This window comes from Colius striatus, chromosome 10, assembly GCF_028858725.1.
Source record: "Colius striatus isolate bColStr4 chromosome 10, bColStr4.1.hap1, whole genome shotgun sequence".
Taxonomy (NCBI): domain Eukaryota; kingdom Metazoa; phylum Chordata; class Aves; order Coliiformes; family Coliidae; genus Colius; species Colius striatus.
In genome coordinates, this window is record NC_084768.1 from 8819697 (window position 1) to 8845657 (window position 25961).

General features: G+C 42.2%; 1 protein-coding gene across 2 annotated transcripts in view; it reads right to left on the minus strand.

The window, feature by feature from the left end:
• The window catches only part of NOTCH2 (notch receptor 2), an 85918-nt gene that overhangs the window by 12138 nt on the left and 47819 nt on the right, over nt 1–25961 (minus strand). For both annotated transcript variants that reach the window (XM_062003490.1, XM_062003489.1), the window contains 16 exons: nt 22494–22727; nt 21907–22017; nt 20053–20245; nt 18424–18569; nt 17922–18041; nt 17659–17811; nt 14672–14900; nt 12064–12265; nt 9400–9553; nt 8321–8505; nt 7362–7494; nt 5130–5375; nt 3023–3135; nt 1942–2471; nt 810–1157; nt 440–582 (listed from right to left, as the gene is read on the minus strand). In XM_062003490.1, coding sequence (XP_061859474.1) covers nt 440–582; nt 810–1157; nt 1942–2471; nt 3023–3135; nt 5130–5375; nt 7362–7494; nt 8321–8505; nt 9400–9553; nt 12064–12265; nt 14672–14900; nt 17659–17811; nt 17922–18041; nt 18424–18569; nt 20053–20245; nt 21907–22017; nt 22494–22727 — 3240 coding nt within the window. The remainder of the gene's footprint in view (nt 1–439; nt 583–809; nt 1158–1941; nt 2472–3022; nt 3136–5129; nt 5376–7361; nt 7495–8320; nt 8506–9399; nt 9554–12063; nt 12266–14671; nt 14901–17658; nt 17812–17921; nt 18042–18423; nt 18570–20052; nt 20246–21906; nt 22018–22493; nt 22728–25961) is intronic.

The window sequence follows — 25961 nt, forward strand, 5'->3', positions numbered from 1 at the left end:
AGACTGAGGGGAGCAGAAATCAAAGCGATTACATATTAGACAGAGGAGAAAACATCTAGTAGTCTGAGGAATGGCTTCCACCCTTCATGGCACCTTTTCATTGGATTCATGGCTTACAGCACATGAACAGCTTTTAGAGCAGAGAAGATCACTGCAGTGTGTGGCCACTGCTGCAGCACACAGGATACCTGTTTCTACAGGTATTATAATGACTAGGCTCCAAACTTGAATAGTTTGCCTTACTAACCAAATGTCTCCTCACAGTATATTGCACATACATATTTCTGTAAACTGGGGATGAATAAGTTAGCTCCCAAGAACCATACAGACCAGTGAGATGCATCGAGATGAATATCAATCATCTGAGCATGAACTTGGCAGATCCAAGTTTGCTCACTGCCTTCCTCCACAAGCAATTTTCCCCTCTGCAATCACTTACTTTGGACAGACACAAAAGGATAGGGCAACATGCCCTTGATGGCCTGGGCAGCTAAGAGAGCTGCAGCAGCTTCTGTGTTGTGAAAGCATTGCTCTGAATCCTCTGCACACTGACGGTTGTCAATCTCCAGGAACACCCTGGTGCTGCAGAGACACAGTAAGAGGGCAAGTAAGTCAGCAGCAGAAACTTTGACAACGCACTAGGTTAAACTGCAGCCTTTTAAGTTAACCCTTCCACCCCAGCAATGGATCTGGCAGTTGCAACAGCTTTACATTTCCCCACAAAAGCAGCCAGTCACAGCCCCAGAAGGTCCAGAAGGTCAGAGCTACCAGCATAAGAAGGTCAGAGGAACACAAAGGCATCTGCTCACCCGATGACCTCTTGCTCAAGCTCCCTGTGCTTGCGAACGACCACAAGCGACCGTCGACTCCGTGCTGCCGACTTCTCCCCGTAGTATGGGAACACCATGGGGTTTCCCTGGGAGTCCAGCTTGATCCTCAGGTTGGTGTGCAGGAGAGTTCCCAAAGTGCGCAAGAAGCTGCGGACATCTCCCAGCAGCTCGTCAGGGGGCATCAAGACCACAATGATTAGGGTCCCTTCTGCCAGCTTCTCGGCTTTGTCACCAGCACAGTCCAGACCGTCCCAGCCACACTCCTCACTGTTGCAGCCCTGGTCACAGCGGCCATCTGCGTAGTGATCTGCACAATACTTGTCATACCTACAACACCAAGAGGGTTACAGGCAGCTGAGAGGACAGACACATTTTGCACAGTGTACCTGCAGTACAGGGGCCAAGGCCTTACACTCTTCATAATCACATGAGGTAAAATAACGTTTGTGTTTAGAATATAAGGAGGAGAAATATGACCCAAGGACAAGCTTGCAGTCTGTCAGGGTGGAAGTAGAAAGTATAGAAGACCCCGAGAACACATGGTTCAATTCTGGTACCAGTGGAAAACAACTGCTTATTGCCTTTACTAAGAAAAGCTTTAACAGCTCCTCCTCACCAAGGGAGAATCATCACAGCGAAACAGAAGCATTTATGGTAAATAGCTGAAGAGAAAGAAGTGTCATGACACACAAGCTGGAAAACACCTTCAGAGGTAGCAAATACAGCTGGGATAAAAATGCAGGTATTCCTGGTACGGAGTGAAAGGATAGGAGGTGGTATTATTAAAATCTAGTACACAGTGAAATGCTTCCTCTTTGCATTTCCACTAAAAGCAGGGCATACCTATCAAAGAGATGAACACGTTACCATTGCTCAGGCTATCATCTTAGCTCCCAGCACACAAATTCCAGAACTTCTCTCAAAAAACAGGCAAAAAGTACACAAAGCAGCAGAAACTTCTTGACATCAAACTTTCAGCGAGAGCAAGAAGCAGCAAGAGACACAACAGAAGAGATAAGGAGCAGCAGACGTGTGGCACGCCAACTACTGAAAGCACCATCAGGAGACACATTAGTGACAGAGAGAAACCCTTCTCAGGACAAAGCCTTACTTGCACATTTTGCCATTTTGCTGACATTCGAAGTTGTCAAACAGGCACTCGGGGGTGTTGCAGAACTCGTCACACTGTCCATTGAAAAGCATCCAACAGCGCAATGAAGAGGAGCAGTTGGCCCAGGGATCTTCCACCGTCAGGGAGCAGTCGCCTCCATCCCACTGGCAAGCGTGAGTGTTACAGTCTTCATCACAATAGCCATCTTTTGCTTTTTCTGCACACTGGGAATCCAAACAGCCCCGAGGCTCAGGGCTGAACGTTACAGGCTGTTCACACTGGCTGCCTTGGGTGTGAACGGGGCACTGACAATAGTAGTAAGGCGGCTGAGAATGAGGGTGGCAGCTTCCACCATTCTGGCACGGGGAACTGGCACAACCCCTGTTTGTCTGGCATTCCTCTCCCACAGACAGCTTGGGGCAATAGCATCGTGGACCAGAAGATGTCTGGATGCACTGCTCCCCCTTCTTGCATTTCACTTGTCCACAAGCACTGTGGCTGCTGAACTCACATTTTGCTCCAGAATAACCCTACAGGGGAATATAAAAAAAGGCAAAACAAACAGGCTCACAAACTTATCCTTCAATACTCTGAGGGCTGAAGGCAAGGTGTCTATATGCAAACCCCTTCTCCCTTGTAACTCCTCTAGCCTCACTGCAGAAGTCAGGATTTTCTGGATCTAGCCTAAGGGATAATCTAGGAACTTACAAGTCCCTCCTACATTTTGAAATGGACTTAGAAGAGCTGTTGACAAGAGGAATTTTTGCAGTGGTATGTATAGAGAACACAGGATAACAAAAGAAAAAAGGTTGATATTTAATGCTAGGTTTAAGACAGGGAAGTAATCTATCCTGCCTCAACAGCAGAACTGTTTAGGGTAACAATGGGCAGCATCACTTTCCTTAAGGCACTTGGAAGCCCTGGGCTTTGCAGCCAAGTAGATAAACTAAAGGATGTGGCTAAAGAGCTTTGCATTCAGTACAGAAAAGATAACCTTCACCAACACCAGTGAAACTAGGGAGACTGAAGTCAGGGGACTGGAGCTGAGGCAGGCACTTCAGTTGGAGGCTGTGGTGCTTACCGGAGGACACTGGCAGATGAACCCATCCGGCATGTTGCTGGCGACAGCACAGGTCCCGCCGTTCTGACAAGGCTTCCGGGGACACACGTCTATTACGCTCTCACAGTGCCGACCTGAGAGGTGCACACGTGGAGAGAAGCAGAGAAACGTGTGTGTTTACACATCAAAAAACCATCACAAAATAGAACACTCCATTGAATAGCAATGAGACAAACACTCTAGTGAGATCATCCCCTCAGAACAGGTAGGGAATATCTCTTCAGGTAACATCCGCTCTCTCAGCAGCTGCCCGAGCAGTGGCAGAGGAGGGCACAGCCCCAGCATCCACAGGGTGTATTTGCAGACTGTCCACCACCTTGCCTGCCTCCTCAAGAATGTGTGCAACCCAGCATGAAGACAGAACTTGCTGCTATCACCCTGAGTCAGCCAGACACAGAGGCTGAAGGTGGTGTACCACATCAGTTTGGGGGTTCCTTAGACTTTCTTACTTTTAGGGGGATGCTCAATGAGTCCAAAGGCAAATCACACCCTAACCATGAACGCCCAGGACCAGATGCAACATGAGTGAACAGCACAAGCAAGCAGAGTCACCTTAGACCGATCAGCTAGACAGAGGTCTTACTGCACTCACTAGTATTTGCAGCAGCTCTCAGTCAAACTCTGACACCAGACTTAAAAAAGATGAGGATGACCTAAGCGTGACTTTGATCCCCTAGGAAAACATTAGTAGAAGTCTCCGCACATGTGCAGCCAAGACTGGCTGCTCACAGACAGGAGCAGACAGGGCAGGATGGCCCACGGAGTCCTGGCATCCAATCAGTCACAAACCACAGCAAAGCCACCCCATCCCCTCCCAGGCAGAAGGGTCAATGTGGAATGTGCAGAAGAGGAACAGCTAGAGGAAGAAGCATGCTCCCCCCTCCATGCCTAACATTTCCAGACAGATTTCATGTCTGAGACACAGCAGCTCGCCCTGCTCCTCCTAGGGTGCAGCAGGTCTGTACTCCCCATGTTGAAAGTTCCAGCAGCCCTTCCATGAGAGCCAGAAGCAGCATGAGGCATAATTCAAAAAGCAAGCTTAACAGATGGGCTTAAATATCAACCTATCTGATGACTGCATCAGTGTCCCACTAGCTAGCCTGGCTTCACCTCCCTCAAATGTCTTTTGGGAGCTTCTTTTGTCAGTCTAGGTAATGCATTCAAAAACTGCTACAGTGATTTTTCAAATATGTGTGTCCTTGTGACTTCTTTGCATCTGACAATCAAAAATATGGTGAAAAATCACAGCACCTTTAAATTTTATGGAAAAGAAAAAAAAGAGTAAAAAGTACTGCTGAGGCGTGCAGCCATGCAGAGAGAAGATCACTGGTAAGCAGGGAAAGTGAAAAGGTTTAACAGAGGAAAGCTGAATATGAGAAGTTAAACTGACATGGAAACTGGAAAGCTGAAAGTTAAGACACATCTGGAGACTATTAGCCCAAACTTATGCCCAGTGGGAGGCAGAAAGCAGAATACCAGCAATACTAATAAAGAAGAAATCTAGAGAGAGTGAGACTTAAGTTTGCACAGTGTCAAATTCTTGCAAAACTGATTCAAAGCTGGATTGTGGAAGGATCACATCACTAAGACAGGAATGTACAGTTTGTCTATGTGTTGAGTATTGCACCCTGACCAGGCCACCAATGTAAGGAAGAAAGGGAGCAAGGAGGAGAAAAGGAGGCCAAAAGCTAATTATGGATATCGTGACACTGATTTATGGAGGAAATTCATATGCTGCTTTGCAAAAGGAAAAGCCACGGAGAAGCTGACACGTGAACAGTTATAGTTCCAATGTTAGAAATGTGAAATTATGAAGGACAGAAAACTACCATAGAAAAAAATACATCCTGGCAGCCAAGAGTCTCAGGAGATGCCTTTGTCTGAGACAACTCTGGAAGCCAAGTTTCTTATAAGGTTTGAAAGAAAGACTGGTCTAAAAACTGAGACATGGTGCAGGGAAACAATCAGACATTGTACAGGGAAGTGACCAGATAACACGACTGACACAATGAACGATAATTTTCCAAGATACCACCCTGCAACTGGAAGCACGTTTGCAACTACTCACCAGTAAAAGCACTACGACAGATGCATGTATAATCATTGACCAGCTGAACACAGTCCAGGCTTCCACGAGGGTTACAAGGATTAGAGAGGCACTCGTTGATATCTCCCTCGCACCGCTCGCCTGCGAAGCCTGGGAGACACAGACAGCTGTAGCCCCCAATCTGGTCAATGCACTGGCCTCCATTAAAGCAGCGGGGTACTCCGGAGTCTGAAACACAGTCATCGACGTTCTCCTCACACAAACGACCTGTCAACAAAGAAGAAAGTAACAATTTGAGGTGTCAAGGCCTTCTTTCCTACACTGCTCATCAAATTTTAAGTCTGCTTCACACACAGTCCCAAACATGAACAGGTAAAGATCCAAGCTTAATGCAATCCATATTGCATGCACTCGGCCAGCCTCGGATCAGACTAGAGAGCATGTGTTTTGGATCCAGCTTGTTCTCAATGGTAGGTCATATTGGTATTTAGCAGTTTTCATGCTTAACTTAATTTAAGGGCATAATTAAAAACACAAACAAAACAAAAAAAGATGCACTTGATTTAGCCCTGTGACTGAACGTAGCCCAGAGCTCTGTGCTGTTCTTGCAAGCCTCCCACCTCTCATTCAACTTGGAGGTTACTCTTAAGATCAGCAAAAAGCATTTGTAGTGACAGTATTAAAACAAGCAACAACAAACCACCAGGAAAACAACTGTGATAAAACAAGAGATTTCTGGCCAGCATGCCTTCCCTGCAGTTTGGCTTCTGCAGACCTACAGTAAACTCAGCATTGGCTAGGGATGGCAGGTTCTTCCTCTCCTTGAAAGGGTGTCCTTTCAAGAGACAATGTCTGATATTGGTTCTACCTTCACCTCACAGAGTAACACATAAAAGGACACAGATAGGGTAAGTCAAGCAATTAACTTTTGTCTGCTAGCACAGTCGATTCATCCAGAGCAAGCAAAGTCATTGACCTAAAGGTGGAGGATGCTTAGAGTGGCATCGGTAAAGTGACATTTCAAACTGGGCTAGATCCAAAAGCTAAGTCTTAATATTGTTAAGAAACTGCATCCATCTCTTCTAATTCATTTAAAAAAAAATAGTCACATCCAAAAAGTAATTAATCTCACCAGTAAAGACTAAAGAATTAAAAGACTCACATTCAGAACCTCTCAAAGGATGGTGGTGCTTTAGGACAACACGAATTCTGGCAACGCGGAAACTGGTACATAAACACACACTGTGATGTTGAGACATAAGCAGCAACTTTTTTTCTTAAATTGGAGGACCAAATTAAGGAATTGCTAATGTAATGATTTACAATGAAATAAACACTTGTCCAGAGTGGGGAGATGTGCTGACAGCTATGTTAAAGTGAATGAACTGGTAATTTGCACAGGCAGGAGGCAAATACATTATTTTATGATTTTACTTCAGTTTAATTTATGAATCAAGAATTTAGTTGTATCTGACACAGACCTGGAGATTTTGCCTACACTTTGATGACACACTTCAGAAAGAACAAGTAAGTTCAGAAGAAGGTAAAATCTTTAACTGACTTCAGAAATAAGCTTAAGGCAAAAAAATAAAGTGAGAAAGCACTCACTGATGGGTTAAAATGTGCAATCCTGAATATTTTCAAAGGTAGGTATCTGTCAGGGCCATCAGGTCAGATATAACAGGGAAATGGAACATTAGGTTTCAAGAACCATGACACTGAAGAGGCTGTGGAATCATACTTAACTGAAAACCACCATTATGCAGCTGAAGATTTTTTTCTTTAAAAAGGAGCTTTTAATAAAAGAGGTCAAGTTTGCTGAAATAGTTTAACCTAGCCTAGAGGCTCTCAACTTCTTTTCCACAATGTGGGGCCAAAATTTCAACAAGGACATGGGAAGACGCAAGAACTAAGCAAGTTTTCTCTATACTTCACAGCACTTTAGCTAAAAAGAAACATTGAATTTACTATAGCAAAACAGATAGGGTTGGGAGAGACTTTAATGGTCATCTCATCCACCCCCTTGCCAAAGATAGATCATTAAGTTCCCAAAGAACACTGTCATGACCTATTCCTTTAAAAGGGGAAGAAAAAAAACCCCAGTATCTATTTTTATACAGAAAAATATGTATCTCAAGGGATTCAATGCACTTTGAGAACATTCTTCAAAGTAAATAATGCGTTCCCTTTAGTCTCCGAGTCATGAAACCAGTAGCCAGAAAGGAAAATTCACTTAATTGCTGAGCTTCATACCGCGAGTTCCTGGTGGACAGGAGCACTTGAAATGATTGACGAGGTCTATACATGTTCCTCCATTCTGGCAGGGCTGAAACTGGCACTCATCCACTTCATATTCGCAGTTGACACCCTGGTATCCAGGCACACACTGCCAGTATAAAAGTAAGTGTGAATAATCTTCTCCTAACAGATACATTAGCAGACATCTGAGAAAGGCTAATGCTGACAAAATTGGCCCTCAATGGGACAGATTACGACTGCCTTTGTAGCTATACAGCTGCAAGTGATTTCAAGGGCTGTACAGGCAGCCAGCTTAAGCACACAACTTGACCATGTGACTACTCAACAGCATGCTGAGTGTTTGAATTCAAGCGACTTTATTCCTGCAAAATATAACAATCAAATCCTGACACCCTTTAGCACTGAGACTGGCTTAGTAGTTTTGACTCAAGGTTTACATAAAACTGATCCTTCCCTTTTGGGCGTGAGCTTCCAAGGTGTTCTACCATTCTGAAAAGCGTAGGAAGGTTGATAAACCATAATGCCATGGTCTTCACCGCTCTCTGCATCAGCTGTAGGAAACAGAGAGCAGTGGAAGGCATCTTCCATTCTAAGAGGCAAAGGATACTTTGCCCATGCAAAAGGGAGAATACAACATTCCTTCAAATGCTTTCTACATATATTTTAATATAAACCACTCCTTGGGCAAAAAAATAAGTCTTTCAGGCTAAGAACTCCATCTCCAAAGCCCATCTAAACCCATCTCCTTATGATCACACCTCTAATTCAGTCTCAAAAGCCTCTCGGGAGCACTGCTGCTGACACAGCTAAATTAAAAATTCTTTCCAGGTGCAGGTTGCTTTCACACTTTCTTTGAAGCTATTCTACCATTGCATGTGTTTCTCATTTCTTTTGATTCCTTTGCATTACAACACTCCATTTAGAGCTCTTCCTACTGAACCATCATGCATTACCTCACACTGGTATCCTCCCAGGTGATCACGGCAGGTGGCACCGTTCTGGCAGGGGCTGGAGTCACATTCATTGAGCTGCACCTCGCAGTAACTGCCAGTGTAACCCACCTGGCACTGACAATGGTGTGCGTTTCCAACATTCAGGCAGTGCCCAGAGTGCTGGCACAACTGGTCCACTGAGACTCCTGAAATAAAGTTAAATAAAGTGAACAAACACATAAAACACACTTGCTGCCAGGAACAAAGATGGATAGATCCAATGAACTGAAAAGCTGGAACTCCAAAATGGAAGAGTTACTCCTTAACAGTGGGTCAGAACCACAAATGGCTTCCAAATGAAGTCACCCTTCTGCCCCTTTGGACCATCAGCATCAACGCTGGCACAAAGTTGTTTGTATTGTTCTATTATTTTACCACTGGATGATGAATATGCATCTGAAGTACCACTGTTGCAGTACAAAGGTTCAATATTTGTAGCTAGAATGTCTGCAAAAGGTATGGGAGCTTGAAAAAAAATGGCATGACACTATCCATCAGCCCAGGCTACAAGCCCCCTTCCAGGAAGAAATTAACTTAAATCCCAAGTCTTCTATACATACACCATAGGAAGCAAGAGATTACTGCTTTGGGGGGCATGGTATTACCTATACAGCTAAACAGAGCACTTAGTAGCCAGTATACTCTGTGAAAATACTTAGAAAGATCATGAGTTACAATACACTTTTCCTGTACAAGGACAACACGTCTTAATCCTGGTCTGCCTGGGATTCAGCAGAAAGGTCTATCAGCTGATTTATTTTAGTAAAAAGGCAGTCCACTAAAACAGTATGACTGAAACTCTGAAATTTCTTTAAATAGCTAATTATTTAATATTTGTATGGTGGTAGAAGCTTGTGTCTATGTCAGGGGGAATGAATCAAGACAGCCTTGACTCCCCAATACAACTTTGGGGACTTTTTTACCTGAGAAGTGGATCATGATTGACCGTGCTGTGTCCACAGGTGTGTGGGGAAATGAGGCACAGATTAATGATACACAGGGAAACATCTTCAGTTAAAGCACAGAGCATGCTTATTTACCCCTTTGTGAAGCTGCCACTTTACATGAGACGTTGGGCACATCGCAGTAAGCGCCAGTCCAGCCAGACGGACAGACACATCGAGTCTGGGCTCCATTCTGGACACATGTGCCTTTATTCTTACAGGGAGACTTGCTGCACAGATCCATAAGTGCCTGGAGAGAAAAAAACCCACAACATGATGTATGGCAAGGCAGTGGGAAGCAAGGAAGGTCTGCAAAATTGGTTCCACATGGCACTGGAAAGAAAGGGACAGTACTTCCCAGACCTAAGCCAGGCTCTTCATTAACAGTCTCAAGAGCTCATACGCCCAGGGAAGCACAGATGTTCAGAGAAGCAAACCCCAGATGGCAGCACCATTTCAAGATCAAGCTGATCCTCACACCTTGCTGCTCAGAGGGACCTTTGGCTGACTGCATTGGAGAAAATTCAGTTTTATCTCAGAGTAGGCTTCTGGTTTCACATTAGCAGGAGGCTTCCAGTTACCAACAGTAGCAGGTGCCCCTTCTTCTCCCAGATTCTCCCCATCTTCCCTGCTTTTTGAGGATGGCAGATGTGTTCCATATCTTGACCTTTGCTTTTCCTTTTTGTCATTATCTCACCTTACCTGCTTTTGGCCCCATTTGTTCTAGTCTGAGTTTTCCTGTCTTCTGAGATTCAACTGAAACCTCACAACTGTTTCAGTTGAAACCTCACAACTGAAGATGGGCCAATGCACACTGCTTTTTTTGATTCCTTGGATAAAAAAAGTTTCCAAACAAAGAGACTAAAACTCAGTAAATCATCATATGAAAGCAGAATGAGGACCCAAAATAACTCTGTCTGACCTAATATAAAACAGCCACTATCCATCATTTCCTTTCTGAGCACTTAAGTCTTCAAAGTAATAACAGCTATTTAATGGATTTCAAGCTGACTCGAGGCAAGGATGAGGTTGTTTAAAGCGAGTAGTACTGAATTTTGGCTGTAAAACTCAATTTCAATTGCAGAAAGTTCTGCTTTTCAGATGCAAACTGTCTCTTCACAAAGATTAAAGTAAAAAAATCTGTGCTTTCTTTCACAGGCAACCAGAAAGAAACTTGGAATTAAGTTTTATCACATGTAGTTGAGCGTGAAGAAGAAAAACACTGAGCCTCTTGCTTCTGCATTTGTAATGAGTAGCTGACTGTTTTACATGCAAATTCTATAACTTATGAATCATTGTTTAATTTTGTGCTGCTTATTTAGCTTTGCTAATTAGGTCAGGCCAGTTTACCACTAAGACAGGAACGACAGCAGAGCTGTAATCTATAAATCTCTCAAATACAGCTTTGAATAGTACTTACAAATTTAGAAAGTTCCGATTCCTTGTCTAAAATGAGTAACACATTATGATCAAGCTTCTCCTAACATAAAGCAGACTTTCTGAGACTCCACAATGTTTCATTTGGGGACAGGAACATTCATCCTTTTCTCAAGTGAAAACAAAGCAAACATAACAGAAGAGGAACTACTGAACTTCACAGTACTTTAGGATCTCGCTCTCAATGCTCATTCTCCCTATGAGGTTTAAGTGGTGTGCCCAGAAGGCATAATTAGGGTAGCAGAGGGACTGCTTTTTAATATCACTTCATTACTTTGCATTCACTTCCTCCATTAGCCATACCTAGAAGCAGACCTGACAATTCAATGTCTGGCAACATTATTCTGGAAAAGCACCTCCCCCACTGCCATTAAAATGCTTCTTTTAACACCCACTGCAAAGACACATTTGGCATGAAAGACAGTTGCCAAACTCTCACTAAACTGTAGTGTTTTCCAGAAGTTGAAGAAATTCACAGGTTATTTTTTTAAAATGGCAGCACTCAGACTGCTTATGAAAGAAGCCAATATGGTGTTTACTGTTCCAAAGACAGAAATAGTCTCAAATAATTCCTGCTGTTTTGATAAGCATAGAAGAAAAAGCTCTTGATTTGAAATATTAAATCAGAATTCTGGTTCCACTGTGATATGCCAAGTTTCAAGTTATTAATAGGTACTAGACAGTCATTTACAGGGCTTGCAGCTCCTATGCTCAAGCTGTGGAAAACTCTATACTGCCTGAACTTAAGTCTGCAAGTAAGGTTAAAGTTTTTTACTGAGGTTGTGTGCAGGATAAAAACAATTTCTGGCATCTTATGGAAAAAACCCTATGAGTGACCTGGAATAACTACATCTCCCTGTAGAAAACAAACCAGTTAAATCAAGGTCCTGCTAAGCAGACTGATATTCTACTTTTTATTTTGTCTGTTTGGCTTGTTTTCAGTACAGGACTCTGCCTTCAATCAGGACAATTTTATGCTTCAAATGAAATGCAGCCATTTTCAAAGCCAACAGCTGTTTTCCATTTAAGAAGAAAAGTAATCTAGAAAGTTCCAATGCCACCTGTCCTCATAAATAACCAAGCATTTTCCTCCTCCTTGCAAAAAGTTTTGATGCCCAGAGTCTTGAAAGGGGGACACCTGGTCTGTCAGACAGAGATGCTGGACTTCTTTTTCCTGGAGCCAACAGGCCAACTCCTTACCAGAACTGAAGGAACATGAGCTCTGCCTCGTGTGGTATCTCACACCTAACCTGGTCACTTCTGCTGTTGGGCAATTCAAACAGCAGCCCTTTGTGCAAAAACGGGCAAGAAAATGTTACCCACCTGACAGTTCTTTCCAGTGTAACCCAAAGGACATATACACCGGTACGTGCCCAGGCTGTCCACGCAAGAGCCTTTGTTCATGCAAGGATGGGAATCACACTCATTAATTTCTGTGAGGCAGAAGGGGCCTGTAAACCCAACGGGACATTGGCAAGTGAAGGAATTGATCCCATCCATGCAGGTACCTCCATTGAAACAGGAGCTGCAAGAGAGTGAGAATAAAGGTAAGCTGAGACAGAATGCAATTAGCTCACAGCCAAAACAGCAGAAAAACATGGCTGAATTGAGAGAGAAATCCAGATTACAGGGTGTTCTGACCACTGGTGAGCTCCTGCTAAAGAAGCACAAATCAGATGATGGCAATTCAAAGGGGACTCTGCTCCCCCTCGAGCTCACTGTCTTTTACCTTGGCAGGTGAAGAAAGTAAAGCAGGGGTTTAACGAGTCATTAGTGATGGAGGTAACTTGTTTAGTGAAATCTTCCCAGCTTCAATGTGACCACAAGCAGTGCTGTATGAGGTAGCTGTGTGGCTTGCTCAAACTGATAGATTTTATACAAATTTTATTACAAATTACAATTGTATTACAAATTATGAGAAACAAAACAATTTGCCTGTTTATAACAGCTTCAAAGGAGTCACAGCTAAGTTTTCTCAAGGAAAAAGTTCATTTAACATGCAAAACACTAGCATGTTCCTCACTGAAATGATGTGAAAGGTTTGGTATTGCTAAATCCCTTTCTCCTCTTCTCATGAGAACTTAAATCCTTGATTTGTAAAACTACTCATACATGCCCTGGCAGAAATCAGATCAAAGAAATGACCCCCCTGCCTCAATCTTCTGATATAACACATTCTGCCAGGTTATGGAGAAATGACTGGGAAAGTTAGAACTGATGCCTCATGCAAAATGTGTCCTTTTTCCTTTCAATGAAAAGGCCTGCCAGGAAAGTCCTACTCCTCTGAAAACAACCCTAGATCAGACTTAAGATAATCAGTTTGATAAAGTACACAAACCAAATTCATGCTTGTTATCCCTTTTGTGCACTGTCAAAGGGTACTTCCATGAGAGAAGCCACTGACTCGCTTCCCCGAACTTCCAGTGCAAGTGTCTGAGTTCTGACTGTGATTACAGTAGATACATCTACACAAATCTCTTTATCATAGAGATATTCCTTTGCCCTGTGGGCTGAATTCTGTTTTACAGAGAGCAGATTCTGTTTACCTTCATGGCAATACAAGGCACAGAAGACAAGGGGCTGTCAATGACTTGGTATATTTCACTGAAAGCAGGTACCCATCTCCAAAAGGAGATGGCACTCTTTCATAGGCAGCTTCTCACCCAAGACACGGAAGAGGAAGAATTATCTGAACTAAATTCAAATTAGCCAACCATTATGGCACTCTTAAGTACAGCTCAGTCATTTTTGGTAGAGAAGGTGTGACTGGTTTAGCTGGTAGGCCGTTGAAAATTGCTACATCCTTCATTCATACCTGCAAGACTGGTTTCTGTACTGACTGATAATGAAAACAAAAACAGGATGAACCTCAAGGAAGAGAGGAGGCATTCTGCTAAAACACCCAGCAGATTTCACTTGCTTAAACAACTGTTGTGCAAATTAAACACACCCTCACCAGTGACACAAGCCCCTTCTTAAACAAAAGATGTTAAAATACTTCTGAACCCACAAATGCAATTTCATAAAAAGCAAGAAGCATCTTTCCTTTGTGTGCAGAAAACATGTGAGAATACCAAGAGCTTTGCATTTAGGCACCTTGTTTGTTCTGCTCTAGTTACCAGAAACAATTTTTTTTTTAAACCATTCCAAGTTTTATTACATATTGTTTCCATTTCAGAATCTGAAGTTACTTACATCAACCCTAACGAAGCTTAAAATAAATACTCAGGCAGATGATGGATACAGGGGATTAACTCTCCCAAAGAGCTTTTAAAACTACCAAGTGAACCATTTAGATAAGGACCCTCTGATGAGCATTTTAATTCAGTTCCACACCTCTGCCTTAGAACGACCTCAGTTTTTATCTCAATACTGCTAAACCACATCCAGTTTGTCAGCATTAAGAGATCTCTGATGATTAAACCTTTCCAGTACAGAATCTGTGTATTTAGTGTTCCTCCTGGTTGCTTGTTCAAATTATTAGCAGTCAATAACTTGACTTGGGGCTAGCTGAATTTGCTTGCATTTCTCAGAGTTGGCTATCACTTCCATACTGCAGCTTTTGTGTTTCTCAACACAGTAACTGTTCATTATCAATTATTTGCCCTTCCCTATACAATAATAGTCTTATAAAAAATTACTATTTGTGTTTTAACAAGTCAGCATCTGTTACTGTCTTAATATCTGTTAAACACTGTCATATTCCTCTTATAATGGAACTAAGTTTCTAATTAGCTTAAACGACCAACTTTGACAGTCTTTCAGTTGGTATCCTGCACAAGGTGAGCAAGTCTTCCTTGCATGAACATCTCAGTGACCAAAGGTAAGAAAATAGATCCTTCTGGAAAAGGAAGGAAAATTGCTTCTGAGTAGGACTGGTTTCAAGCCCTGAGCATGCATTGTGTGGCTTCACCCAGTGACATTCTCTCACCTCTCAGTGCATTCATCGATGTTGTTCTCGCAGTTGGTTCCCTCAAAGCCAGGCTGACACTTGCACGTGTAGCTGTTGACATAGTGGGTGCACGTGCCTCCATTCCTGCACGGCTCACTCAGACACTCATTGGTATCTGTTTGACATTTATCTCCATGAAATCCAGGTAGGCAGATGCACGAGAAAGAGTTTATCCCATCCACACATGAAGCTCCGTTTTGGCAGGGATCTAAGACAGAAGCATTTCAGTAAGGGTTAGAATGGGTAACAGTCAAAGGCCAGGCCTAGAGTAGTAGCTGTTAAGAAAAAAAGTATCCCAGTGCACAGAGTGTGACAGACTACAGACAAGCTTTTCCCAGTTTTGTGGAAGAGATAAGTGCAGAGCATTATCAATAATAAATTCACAAGAAGGTATGGATCAGGACCAACCTTCAAGGCCTAAAGAGATCTGCTCAATTTCTGGTGAGATTTGTTCAGTCTAGACCAACAAATCCAGATCTAAAGTCTCTTGGTTTAAAATGAAAACTGCTTTTTTGATAAATGTCTGCTAACTAATAAGGACAATACAAGCAGCACAGCAACTGTTTCTTCTTCCTCAACCTAGTCTTATTCATAAGAGATGATGAATTCTCTTGTTATCTCTTTTCCAGACACTGCTGAACACAGGAAAGAACTTGTGTACTTAATGTTAAGCATGAAAGCAGTCCAGCCAAATCAAACATGTATGTGTATGTTAGTATACATATGAGAACTGAAGTGTTACTGAACAGTTTTGAAAGGCTGGAACAAAAGGTCACCAATTCATGCACCACCTTGGATTCTCCTCACTTCAGCATTCCTTGACATTTTCTTTATCTCCATTATGGTCTTGCTACTCGTGTATCACTATTTTTTGATCTAAGCCATCCCCTACTATTGTACTGCTCTTGCTTCCACAAGCACCAATCTGCCTGAAAGATTTCTACCACTCAGTAGTTTTTTCCCTGCTTTGCTCCTTCAACTTGGATTTAAGACCCACATTCCTCTGTCAGATGCTGCCTCTCAAGCCAGATTCCTTTTCTACTCTGCATTCCCAAGACCAAAAGCCTATGTATGTGATTACAGAGAGGGAAATTGGGAGGGGGGAGGAAAAGAGGAGACAGGAAAGGGGATGAAAAAAGGTTACTGAGCAGTTTTTTTTGATCTATGACTGAGTACTACTAAAACACAAATGTGAAAATGCAAACAGGCTCCATCAAAAATCTGCAGTTCAATGTAAATACAAGATCATTCTGTTCACTGAGAAAGGAAGAAAACAGATGTGGAAGGTAATTAAAGCTCATTTATTGACTGAGAAATATGCTCACATGATAAAAATTTGTTGTAAGAGACACACCTGCACCCATTTAAAGGTCACCTGACTACTGCAGAGAAAAAACGCATTCAAAGTGAGACCCCTGGCAGCTATAAAATGTTGTGTCTGTGGCAGCCAGACACTTATGACTAAAGCCAAAAGCTGCACATTCATTTTCTGTGCCACACATTTACTGACAGAAAAAGGAGACTCCAGTATCAACTTTTCAATGAGTTCATGTTGTTGGAGGGTTTGTTTGCTTCATAGATTAAAGACATTTGGCTCGAGCCATGGAAGGTTTTTGTTATGCTAAATGAAATCAGCTGTAACAGTAATTTGAAATTCTCTTTAACCTCATGGGTGTGCTGCCTAACAGACAACACAGGATCAACCTCACAGCTCTCTGAAGGCTCAGGAACAGAGAGAGACTTCCCAGCTGTTCAAGAGAGAAAGATGAACACTTTAAAAACATTTTTATCTTCAGGCACCCCATGTGAAAACTACCAGGACAAGGAATCATTTTGTTGGCTTCAGTAAGCAAAGCTCTGGGTCAATGCACCGTGACATTTTTTGTACTATACCTGTTTGCTCAGAAAGAGGCAATCAAAAGTTGAAGCTGAGCCAAATGTCTCTACAAGTTCTCTAAGCAGTGTTCCTTTGGGGTCTCCCACAGTAACTTTTGCTAATAGACTTGTTTGGATCCCTCTCTACAGCAGTCACACATCCAAATTTTTTTCAATGCAAAAACAACTCCCTAAATTTATACCTGAAGTCTTTAAGACTTCAGTTTGGCTTTAAGCTAGTCTAATTAAAAATAGAGGAGTTTGGTTTTGTTTTAGAGGTTCTGGGGGGGTTCTTTTTGTTGGTTTGCTTTTTTTAAGAACCAGCCAACTAAAAATCACAACATTGTGAACTCCTCCAAGGTTTGATAAAACACTTCTCAAATAGTAACAGATGAACTTTCAAAACACATGACACTCCTCAGGAGACTCTGATTTTATCTGATGATAACACAGAAATTGCTCAGCAAGGAAAAGAAATTGCTATGAATTTGGTTTCCCTTGTAAACAGCAGTGTCAAGGGTATGAAATTAACACTTGCTTTCCTGTAATTTAAACAATTTCAGTACTCATCAGTGTACAGGTATCCTACTGCAACTGATACCTATTCTGGAACAGAAGGCCTTCCTGCTGATTAATTTGCTTCAAATATGGATTAACTGGAACAGCAACAGGACCCACTCTTTCCAGAATATTCATGTCATAGATAGAGACATTTCAGGAAGACTGCCATACCCCAAATTCCCACCACACCTCAATCCATCTTAATGTTGAAATACAAGTAAGCCCTGCAGCATTACTTTAACTTTGTCTATTAAAATTTCAGGCAAATCTAATTCTTCATTTAACATTTATTAAGGTATGTAAACCTTAAGGACCTTATTGAATTAAAAATCTGGGAACAGCTCCTGCCATCAGTTAGAACGCTGTAGTCTGTTTCTAGCAGCTGATCTCAGCTGCCTCAAACAAGCAAGTCTTACAGAGCTGAAAATATAAAATACCTTGCAGTATCTATCAAACAGCAGTCATCAATAGCGTGGCAAAATTATTTCCAGGAAAAACTGGAAAACATAGAACAATCTGCTGATACTCACTTGAAAGACAGTCATCAATGTTACTGTCACAGTCCCCTCCAGTGAAGCCTGGCCGACATTCACACAGATAACTGCCTTGAATATTATGGCACAGAGCGTGGTTTTTGCAGGGCTTTGAGAGACATTCATCAATATCCACAGTACACCTCTCTCCTGAAACATGGAGAGGCCAGAAGTAAGATCCCTCATAAGGCAACAGTCAAAAGGTTCGGTGCCAACACTGCTCAGCACTGAAAGCACACTCTGTTCCCCATCCACATTACCTTCCCACCCAGGGGCACATTGGCAGGTGTAGCCTTCAGAGTCAGGAGATTCTTGGCAAATTCCCGAGTTCTCACAAGGATCAGGGGAGCAAGGAGCAACCACTACCTGGCAGTTCACACCTGCAGAGCAGAAGGAGAGAAACCAGGAGATCAGATCACTCCTCATGGGCTCAGTGGGTACAAGAAGACAGCAGCCACAGACATCCCCTTCAGTTCCTGGTGCATTTATTTATCTCAGTCTAATTTTCTTACACAGAAAATTAAGATGAGCTGCCATCAGGTTATTTCTTTATGAGTGCAAACATTGCTAAGGTATGGTCTAGGTATTCTACTACTGTATCATGCCCACATGAATCGACTGTAATTTAATGTCATACAACCACGGCATTTCCCCTCTTGCTTCCTATTTCCATGAAGTTTAATGAAAAGATCAAAATGGCACTAAAGGTGCAATGAAGTAAAGAGGAAATAGAGAACAGAAGCTTCTCTCTTGAATTTTCACCTTTGAAGCCTTTCCTACAGGTACATCTATATCCATTCAAGAGATCCTCACAAGTTCCTCCGTTCTGGCAAGGGTTGGATTTACATTCGTTCCCTTCAGTTGAACAGTAATCTCCTATCCAGCCTGGGTCACAGACACACTTGTACCTTCAAAGGCAAAAACAACAGTCATTTTAGAGCATTCTGAAGTAACTCCTCTACCAGTTCTCCTGCAGATTAGTTTTGGAGTGAAAATCAGAAGACCTCTCTTTAGGAGAGCCCTAAGTTCCATCTAGATTGCTTATCCGAGCTCTACAGTTTTGAAAATATTGAAAACAACTCCCCCCTTAAAACCACATTCCCCTCCATTACAGCTTTCACAAAGAACTCAATCAACCAGCAATATGTTTCTGCTTTGATAAGATCATCTCAACACATTTAAACAAAGACAGGAAAAAAAACCCTAAAAAAAAAGTGAAGGGGAACAATAGATTCCAAAGATAACCAGACTGACTTAATACAAAGTAGTGGCTACAAATGAAAACAGCTGGCTGGGAGCAGAAGCAATCTTCTCCATCATGTCTCAAAATCCTAAGTAGAGCAGCACTCCACCCATATGACGTAGAAGCAAGGATTTGGTGAATCACTCTGGACTCAGGCCACACAACACACACACTGGCCTCCCTCCCTGTCATGCAAAACAGGACTTACTTTGTCTGGCACTGAATGCAAGGTGTACATGGGCATAAATATGAATGCAGGTGACAGACAAGATGAACCAAAACATTTGTTTTCCAAGCCACAAAGGCTGCCTTCCTGCCAGCTCCAGGGAAAGTGCTGAATCCTACCCCACAGAGCTAAATCACTTCCTTGCCCAAGTGCTGACAACACTTCCCGGGATGCAGCACACATCTGAGAGGAACTGCTAGTCCACGTACAGTTGGGAAGTTTCACAAACGTTAAGCCCTGTCTCCCCAAACCTGTTGACTCCACAGGCTCTATGCTCAGGCCCAACAGACTCATCACCACCAAAAAGAGGTCTGAATCAAGACTCCCAAAATTAGCGTTTGGTCTTCCTGGACGGGAAGATTCACAAGCAACTCCTGCTATCAGAATAGCCCAAGAGAGCTTTCCTTTTATTCTCTCAAGCATGCAGCAATGTGACTAAAGCTGTCAAACTTTACTCTGTGTCCTAGTGTCAAAAGTTGTCTGCCTGTTCCTTCATACAGAGCATCTGGGTAGCAAGAACAGCACTGGCCAACAAAGACTTTCTATGCTCAACATTTTAGAGTTTGATGGAACAGATAACTGCTGCTCCCCGCAAAGCTTCAATTTGGAACCACTTTTTAACTTTAATTCCATTCTCTCTACTCACTTGAATTGCCAAACCCTCCCTTTACATGGTAGCAGTCCACCCTGTGCTACATGCCCATGCAAAGATGGCAAAGAACACAATACAGGACAGAAAAACTTATGTTGAAACAGCACAGCCTGCAGCTGGTGACTGCAAGTCTACACCCTACTGTGACTATGTCATGGGTAGCAGAGCAAGTCTGGATCTCACTCTGAGAAATCAGAGAAAAATCAGAAACCTTAATTTAGAAGGAACTCTGGGGCAGCAGGTAAGCTTAATGTGACAATAAGTACTTACCCAGTAGCAATATGTGTGCAGTTGCCGTGTACACAGGGATTACTAAGACAGCCATCTGCCTGTGACTGACAGTGGGGATGATGATATCCTTCAGGACAAACACATCGAAAGCCATTGACTTCATTTATACATGTTCCACCATTATGGCAGGGGTTGGACGTGCATTCGTCGATGTCCACGTTACAACGTGGGCCTAGAAAAAAACCCAATGCTTATTAAGCAGCATGTTTTCTACGAACATTTGCTTTGCATGTCTGTGAGAACATGCACTCAGACACCACTCAGTAAAGCCAACGCAGCAGGACAGAGCTTGCATGCCTCCGTGCCTCTAACTGAAGTCAAGAGAAGCAGTTTTGAAAGATGCAGCACACTTTGCTTGCCTAGAAAACAGCACTTACACTCAAGAAATATTTATAAACCATTCAAGAATCTCAACAGAATTCCAATAAAAATCGCTGGTTAATATTGATTAGGAAGACAAAAATCACTCAACTGTATCATGCTTGGAACAAACCTCTTGAGCTCCACTTGCCCTGCTCTTCTGCTTTGAAAGTACCTACCCTTTGAACAAGCAATACTGCCATACTGTCTGCAGTAAGTACAGTTCTTGTGGTTTATTGCGCAAAAGGGACTCTAAAAAACACCATTTCCTGTTTTGCCTGCCTCTGATTACGACTGCAAGATCCTTGACGTAGTGACCATAAGATCTTGTGAGGCTGGAAAGCTAAACAAAGTGAATATTGCAGTAAGTTGAAAGCATTTTTAAACTAAGGAAAGGATGAAGTAATGAGACCTCATGCAAGGCAGTTCAAATATCAGAATATGCCAATTCATCAGATTACTGAGTTATTTTAACAGCGTAATGGTAAGAAATCCAGTAGGATAACAAATATGGTATTGCCAGCAACAAAGAAGACTGAAAGGCATCGTGCCTCTTCTTGTTCTGAGGACTAGAGAGTACCACCACCACCACCACGCCAAAGCCAAAGGAAGGAAGGAGCGTCAGAAGTTTAGAATGTTGCCAAGAGAAAAGCACGAGACACATGAAACCTCTTAGTGCTCTTTCTAATGCATTTCAGATCAATTCTAATTAGAATCATTTGGCAATAAACAGTAACAAACATGATGAGAAAACTGTTATAAACAGTACCAACTGTATTACAACTATTATTTTATGAGTGTATTACCCTACATGGCTCCAAACAATTTAAGCCCATTATAAACTGTGTTGAGATGTGCTTTAGTCATCAGAAATAGTCCTAACGTAAGATCTACAGTTCTAAGCATGGATCCAAAAGTGTCTGAAAGCTTCTTTTTTCAGCCCTACTTTTATTGTCTTAGGTAAGTCTTTAGAAAAAGAAGGAAACAGAACAGACTATGAAAGAGAAGTACTGAAAAAAACGCAGATTATTCAGTTGGAGACTTCAGGGTGGACAGCAGCTCGTTGGGACACTGAGTTAATGCTTTGCTTTCACAGACAGAGATCTACTGTTCATGGTCAAAGCGCAAGGTACTGTCTAATCAAAACACTTCTCTGTATTGTCCACAATCTCTCTGCCCCTGCAAAGAAGCTGTAAATAATAAACCGAAGTCACGTGGGTTTATTTGTTATAAACCCAAGAAGCATGAATTGGATGTAATTACCTAACAAGAATGGCATTTCACAGCACAGATTAGGCCATTTTCCTGCTTGGTAGAACTTGCTGTAACGTAAGATGCCGAGATTCAAAGATTAGAAGGATTTACCCAGATACTAGCTGAATCCCTTGCAGTTAATACGCAAGGAACAGCTTCCTTAGCTACCTGGATAACTATCTTCAAAACAACTCCAAGCTATCAGGTAGCTGACTTTACCTGTAAAGCCAGGTTTGCAAGCACAATTGTAGCGGTTGATGCCATCGATGCAGTCCCCATGAATGCACGGGTTACTTGCACAGTCATCAAAGTTATTTTCACAGTTCACTCCTAGGGAAAAGAGAAAAAAAAAAGATGAATAAGAAGGCCAAATCTTAGAAGGAAGACAACAAAAACTATTTCCCAGAAAGAGCCAAATTAAGAATAGCACCTGCTTCAAAGTAACACGTGCACTAGTGGAACTGTGACACCAGAGAATGTCACCTGAGTCACTGGGTGCTGACTGTATATGAACTTGCATTAAATGTTTAAACAAGAGAATAAGCTGTTTCGAACATCATCCCTAACTTCTTTCTCTGCATGCTTGCATTTTGAGAGTAAGGAGGATGTAAGCTCTTCCAAGACAAAGTGCAGTACCAGTAAGGTTCAGGGAATCCACACAAACACACCAAAACTCAGCAAGGAAAAGTAATGTGAAAAGGATGCTCTCATATCATAAGCTTAGGACTGTGTGCAAATTTATCTAAGAAATAACTAAATGCTTGAATTCTGTTAGAATCCAACCCTTCTGCTTATGTTTTATGTACCTGAAGTGCCCAGTAAACAGTTGCACTGGTAGCCATTCACCAAATCAATGCAGCGGCCTTGATGGAGGCAAGGATTGCTGTGGCATTCATCTATCTGCTCGCTACATATGGCCCCCATGTAGCCAGGACTGCAGATACACGTGTATGAATCAATTCCATCTTGACATTCCCCATGGTGGCAAGGATCAGGATCACAATTGTTGATATTCTCCTCACACAGAAGGCCAGTAAAACCTAAGGAAAAACGATGATGAGGAGTAATTAAGAAGTTAACTGATATGATGCTGCAGTGAATATAATGCAAATATAGAAAGCATCATACTAATAATCAGCAAAAGTGGCAGGCAGCACCAAGGGTAACTGGGCATCTCAACTGCTGCCCATTTTCCAGCCCTGGAAAACAACACTCTTCCACTGCTCACACCATTACAGAACAACATCTTGCATGGCCAATCCTGGCATTGGAAGTGGCTACCTTCAACTCATTCAGAACAGCAGCAATGAGAGGAAATGTCTAAATCTCCATGAGAAATGTTGAGAAATGTTTACTTGCATGAGTATAAACTATCTGAAGGCACTCTCCTGTCATTATTTACACAGTACCAGGGGATTTGACTTTTTTTAGAGTAAGAAACTACTGCAAAGATGCTGCAGAAACCTTCCCAAGGGAACTCCCTTGGCTCATGTCAAAGCTTCTGCATCTCTGCTTATTAAGAAGTTTCTTTCCATTCTCATTAAGAAAGCTTTCAGTAACTCCACTCAAGCACCAACTGCAAATTTAGGAAAGACTGCATGCAACCTCTTCAGCTAAGAGCAATGAAACAAGTAGAAATTTGGCCTGTTTCATTCTGCTTTAGTTGGGAAACATCCTGAACAACAGAGGACAAAAATCTTTTCAACAGAAGGGCTAAAACAATGGTTCCCAAAGCTCAGGGCAGCAAACAGCTCCCTCAAGAGCCCCGTTTTCCATGATGGAGCAAAACTTTATGAAACAGGGACAACTTAAATGATTTTCAGAGATGAAGTATTGGAGCAACAGCTCTCATTGCCTTCCAGCAGCTGAAGATGCGGAAGGTAGAGCTTCAAATTTCAAACACCAACTGGAGACCGATACAAACCAAGCTGCAGGGAATTTCAACAGCTGAAGAGTGATTCTCACCTGAGTATTTTAAGTGGATAAGAGGCTCCCCATTTTTCATACAGGTTTGTGGTTATTTCTCTGGTCAAACATACCAGGTGACGGCTAACAATTCCAAGTTCTGCGAACGTATGCATGGATGAATGGGTGTGGAAGTAGGGGGGAGAGGGAAGGGAAGCTAGTTAGAGAGATGGATATAAAAAGATGTTAGGGAAGGAAGGGAGACAAACCAGTAAGAGGACCAACATGGGGGGAGGTGGGAAAGAGGATTGAGGCAAAGAAAAGAGGAAAGACCTAAGACAACTCAAAAAAAAGGAAAAGCCATGATCTACCACTGGGAAGGAGAAGTGGAATAATGCCAGAAGGGAAAGAAAAGACAAAAAGCAAGCAGTAAATAGAGCTATCTGTACAGCATTTGGCCAAACATTTTGCAGTTTTCAATCACTTTGGCAGCTGGTGATTACCATTCAGGGAACACACACCACTCATAATATGAGATTAATAGAGCAAGAACATATTCAAACATTACTTTGCAGCAACTGACCTGCCCCAACGATTAATTCCACATTTCAGTCTTATAGAAGGCTGTCAATATTAAATATAATACTTAGCATACATTCATTCAAAAAATCATTCCCTTGCTTCCTATTGTAGCTCCTCTGAACCACTTAAAGATCAGATATATTTCTCTATCTCTTAACTGAACATACCTTACTGAGACACCTCTTTGCAGACAACAATTAGGCTGGGAAAAAACCACCTGAATACAGAACACAAGAATCCCTCTGATAGGATGGAAAAAGCCCTAGCACAGCACCACTCTTCTGCTTGCAGCCAAAGTACTAACTAAGGATTCTACTAAGAGCTGTTGCTTCAGTGACACACATTTGGTTGCTTTCAGCCTGTTCCTTGAAAATACTCCATACATCACACGTCTTTGTGGATGCAGCAGTCTTCCCCCCTCGTCTAGGAAACTTAGGATTTCTGTGCTGAGCTGGTTCCAGCAGTTTAGTCCCCAAATTCAGAGTATGCTTTTCAAGGCACAAGTCTCCATGTTGTCCTCACTACATGATCCAAACCTTTCCTACTCTGATAAGCTCTACACTCTTGGTGAATGAAAGCGACCACATCACACTCCAGCTTCAGGAAGACTTTCTGAGACAGTTTCCTGGAGAAAACTCTGGAGAAAATTTGAGCTCTTCTTTTTTTTTGCAAGTGTCAGCTTGTTCTGTCACATGCAGTAATCAAAAGGAGAATTCTGACCACAATAATTATTCCTCTACTGATTACAAGTACTGCACTTCCCTACTTCCAACAAATTCATTGCTTTTTCAGGTACTTGGGGAAATGGGGAGAGGGAAGGTGTGCAAAGACTGAGGAGGAATTTTTAGACTAACCTCTGCTATATTCTGTACAATGCAGAATAAATTACTGAAGCTGAATTTTGGCGTAACAATTTGATTACTGGAATGATTCAAAAGGAGAAAAAGTTCACACAAAGCTAGCCAATGTCAAAGCCCATTTCTGGGACAAAAGCAGCTCCAGGAATTGCTCAACCTCTTCCCTAATGGAAGAGCTAAAGTCAATGCATTCCATGCCTGAATCTGTATCACAACCGATTCATCAGACACCTTTAATTGAAAGCAACCAAAAGTCCTTCCTTGAATTAGAATGTAACAGCCCTGAACCATCTATCTGATCAGATGTAAAAATTAAGTAAAATCTACAGCACTCCTAGAGGTCTAAAGACAAGAAAATATCATAATTAAATCTTATGCTTCTGAAAGTGTCATTCACCCAGCAGTAAAGGAATTTAATGCATTCAAAAAAACTCCCTTCAGTTCCATCCACAGCTCTGTCAAAATTCCTGTATGATGCTTGACAAGTCTTTTTAACTACACCCTGGCAGGCAGATACTGTGTTGTATTTCTGCCAGTGGACACACTTTTTGGTGCATTTCAATCTTCCACTTTTGACATAAAATAGCCTAACTCAACTGAACTCAGACTACACAACAGTACTGCTCTGTCCATCTCCTGTTCTTCAGCTGTACATTATATAATCCAACCTGGAAGAAGGGAAGGTATGCCACAGATAAAAGGCTTCACACTGCTGTTTTTCCACTCATGGATTACATAGTCAATACACAAGAAGCTGTCAGCTTCTGGGAAGCAAGAGGTGTGGCTGAAAGGAGACCAGAACTCCCATCAATTGTGAGCTCACTGCTGTCACAAGTGAAAGGCTGTACTTAAACACCTTCCTCTGCCGCAAAGGAGCAGGCAAAGCTTCGCAATAAGCAAGCAGTATTTCAGAGAAAGAGAAAGAAAGAA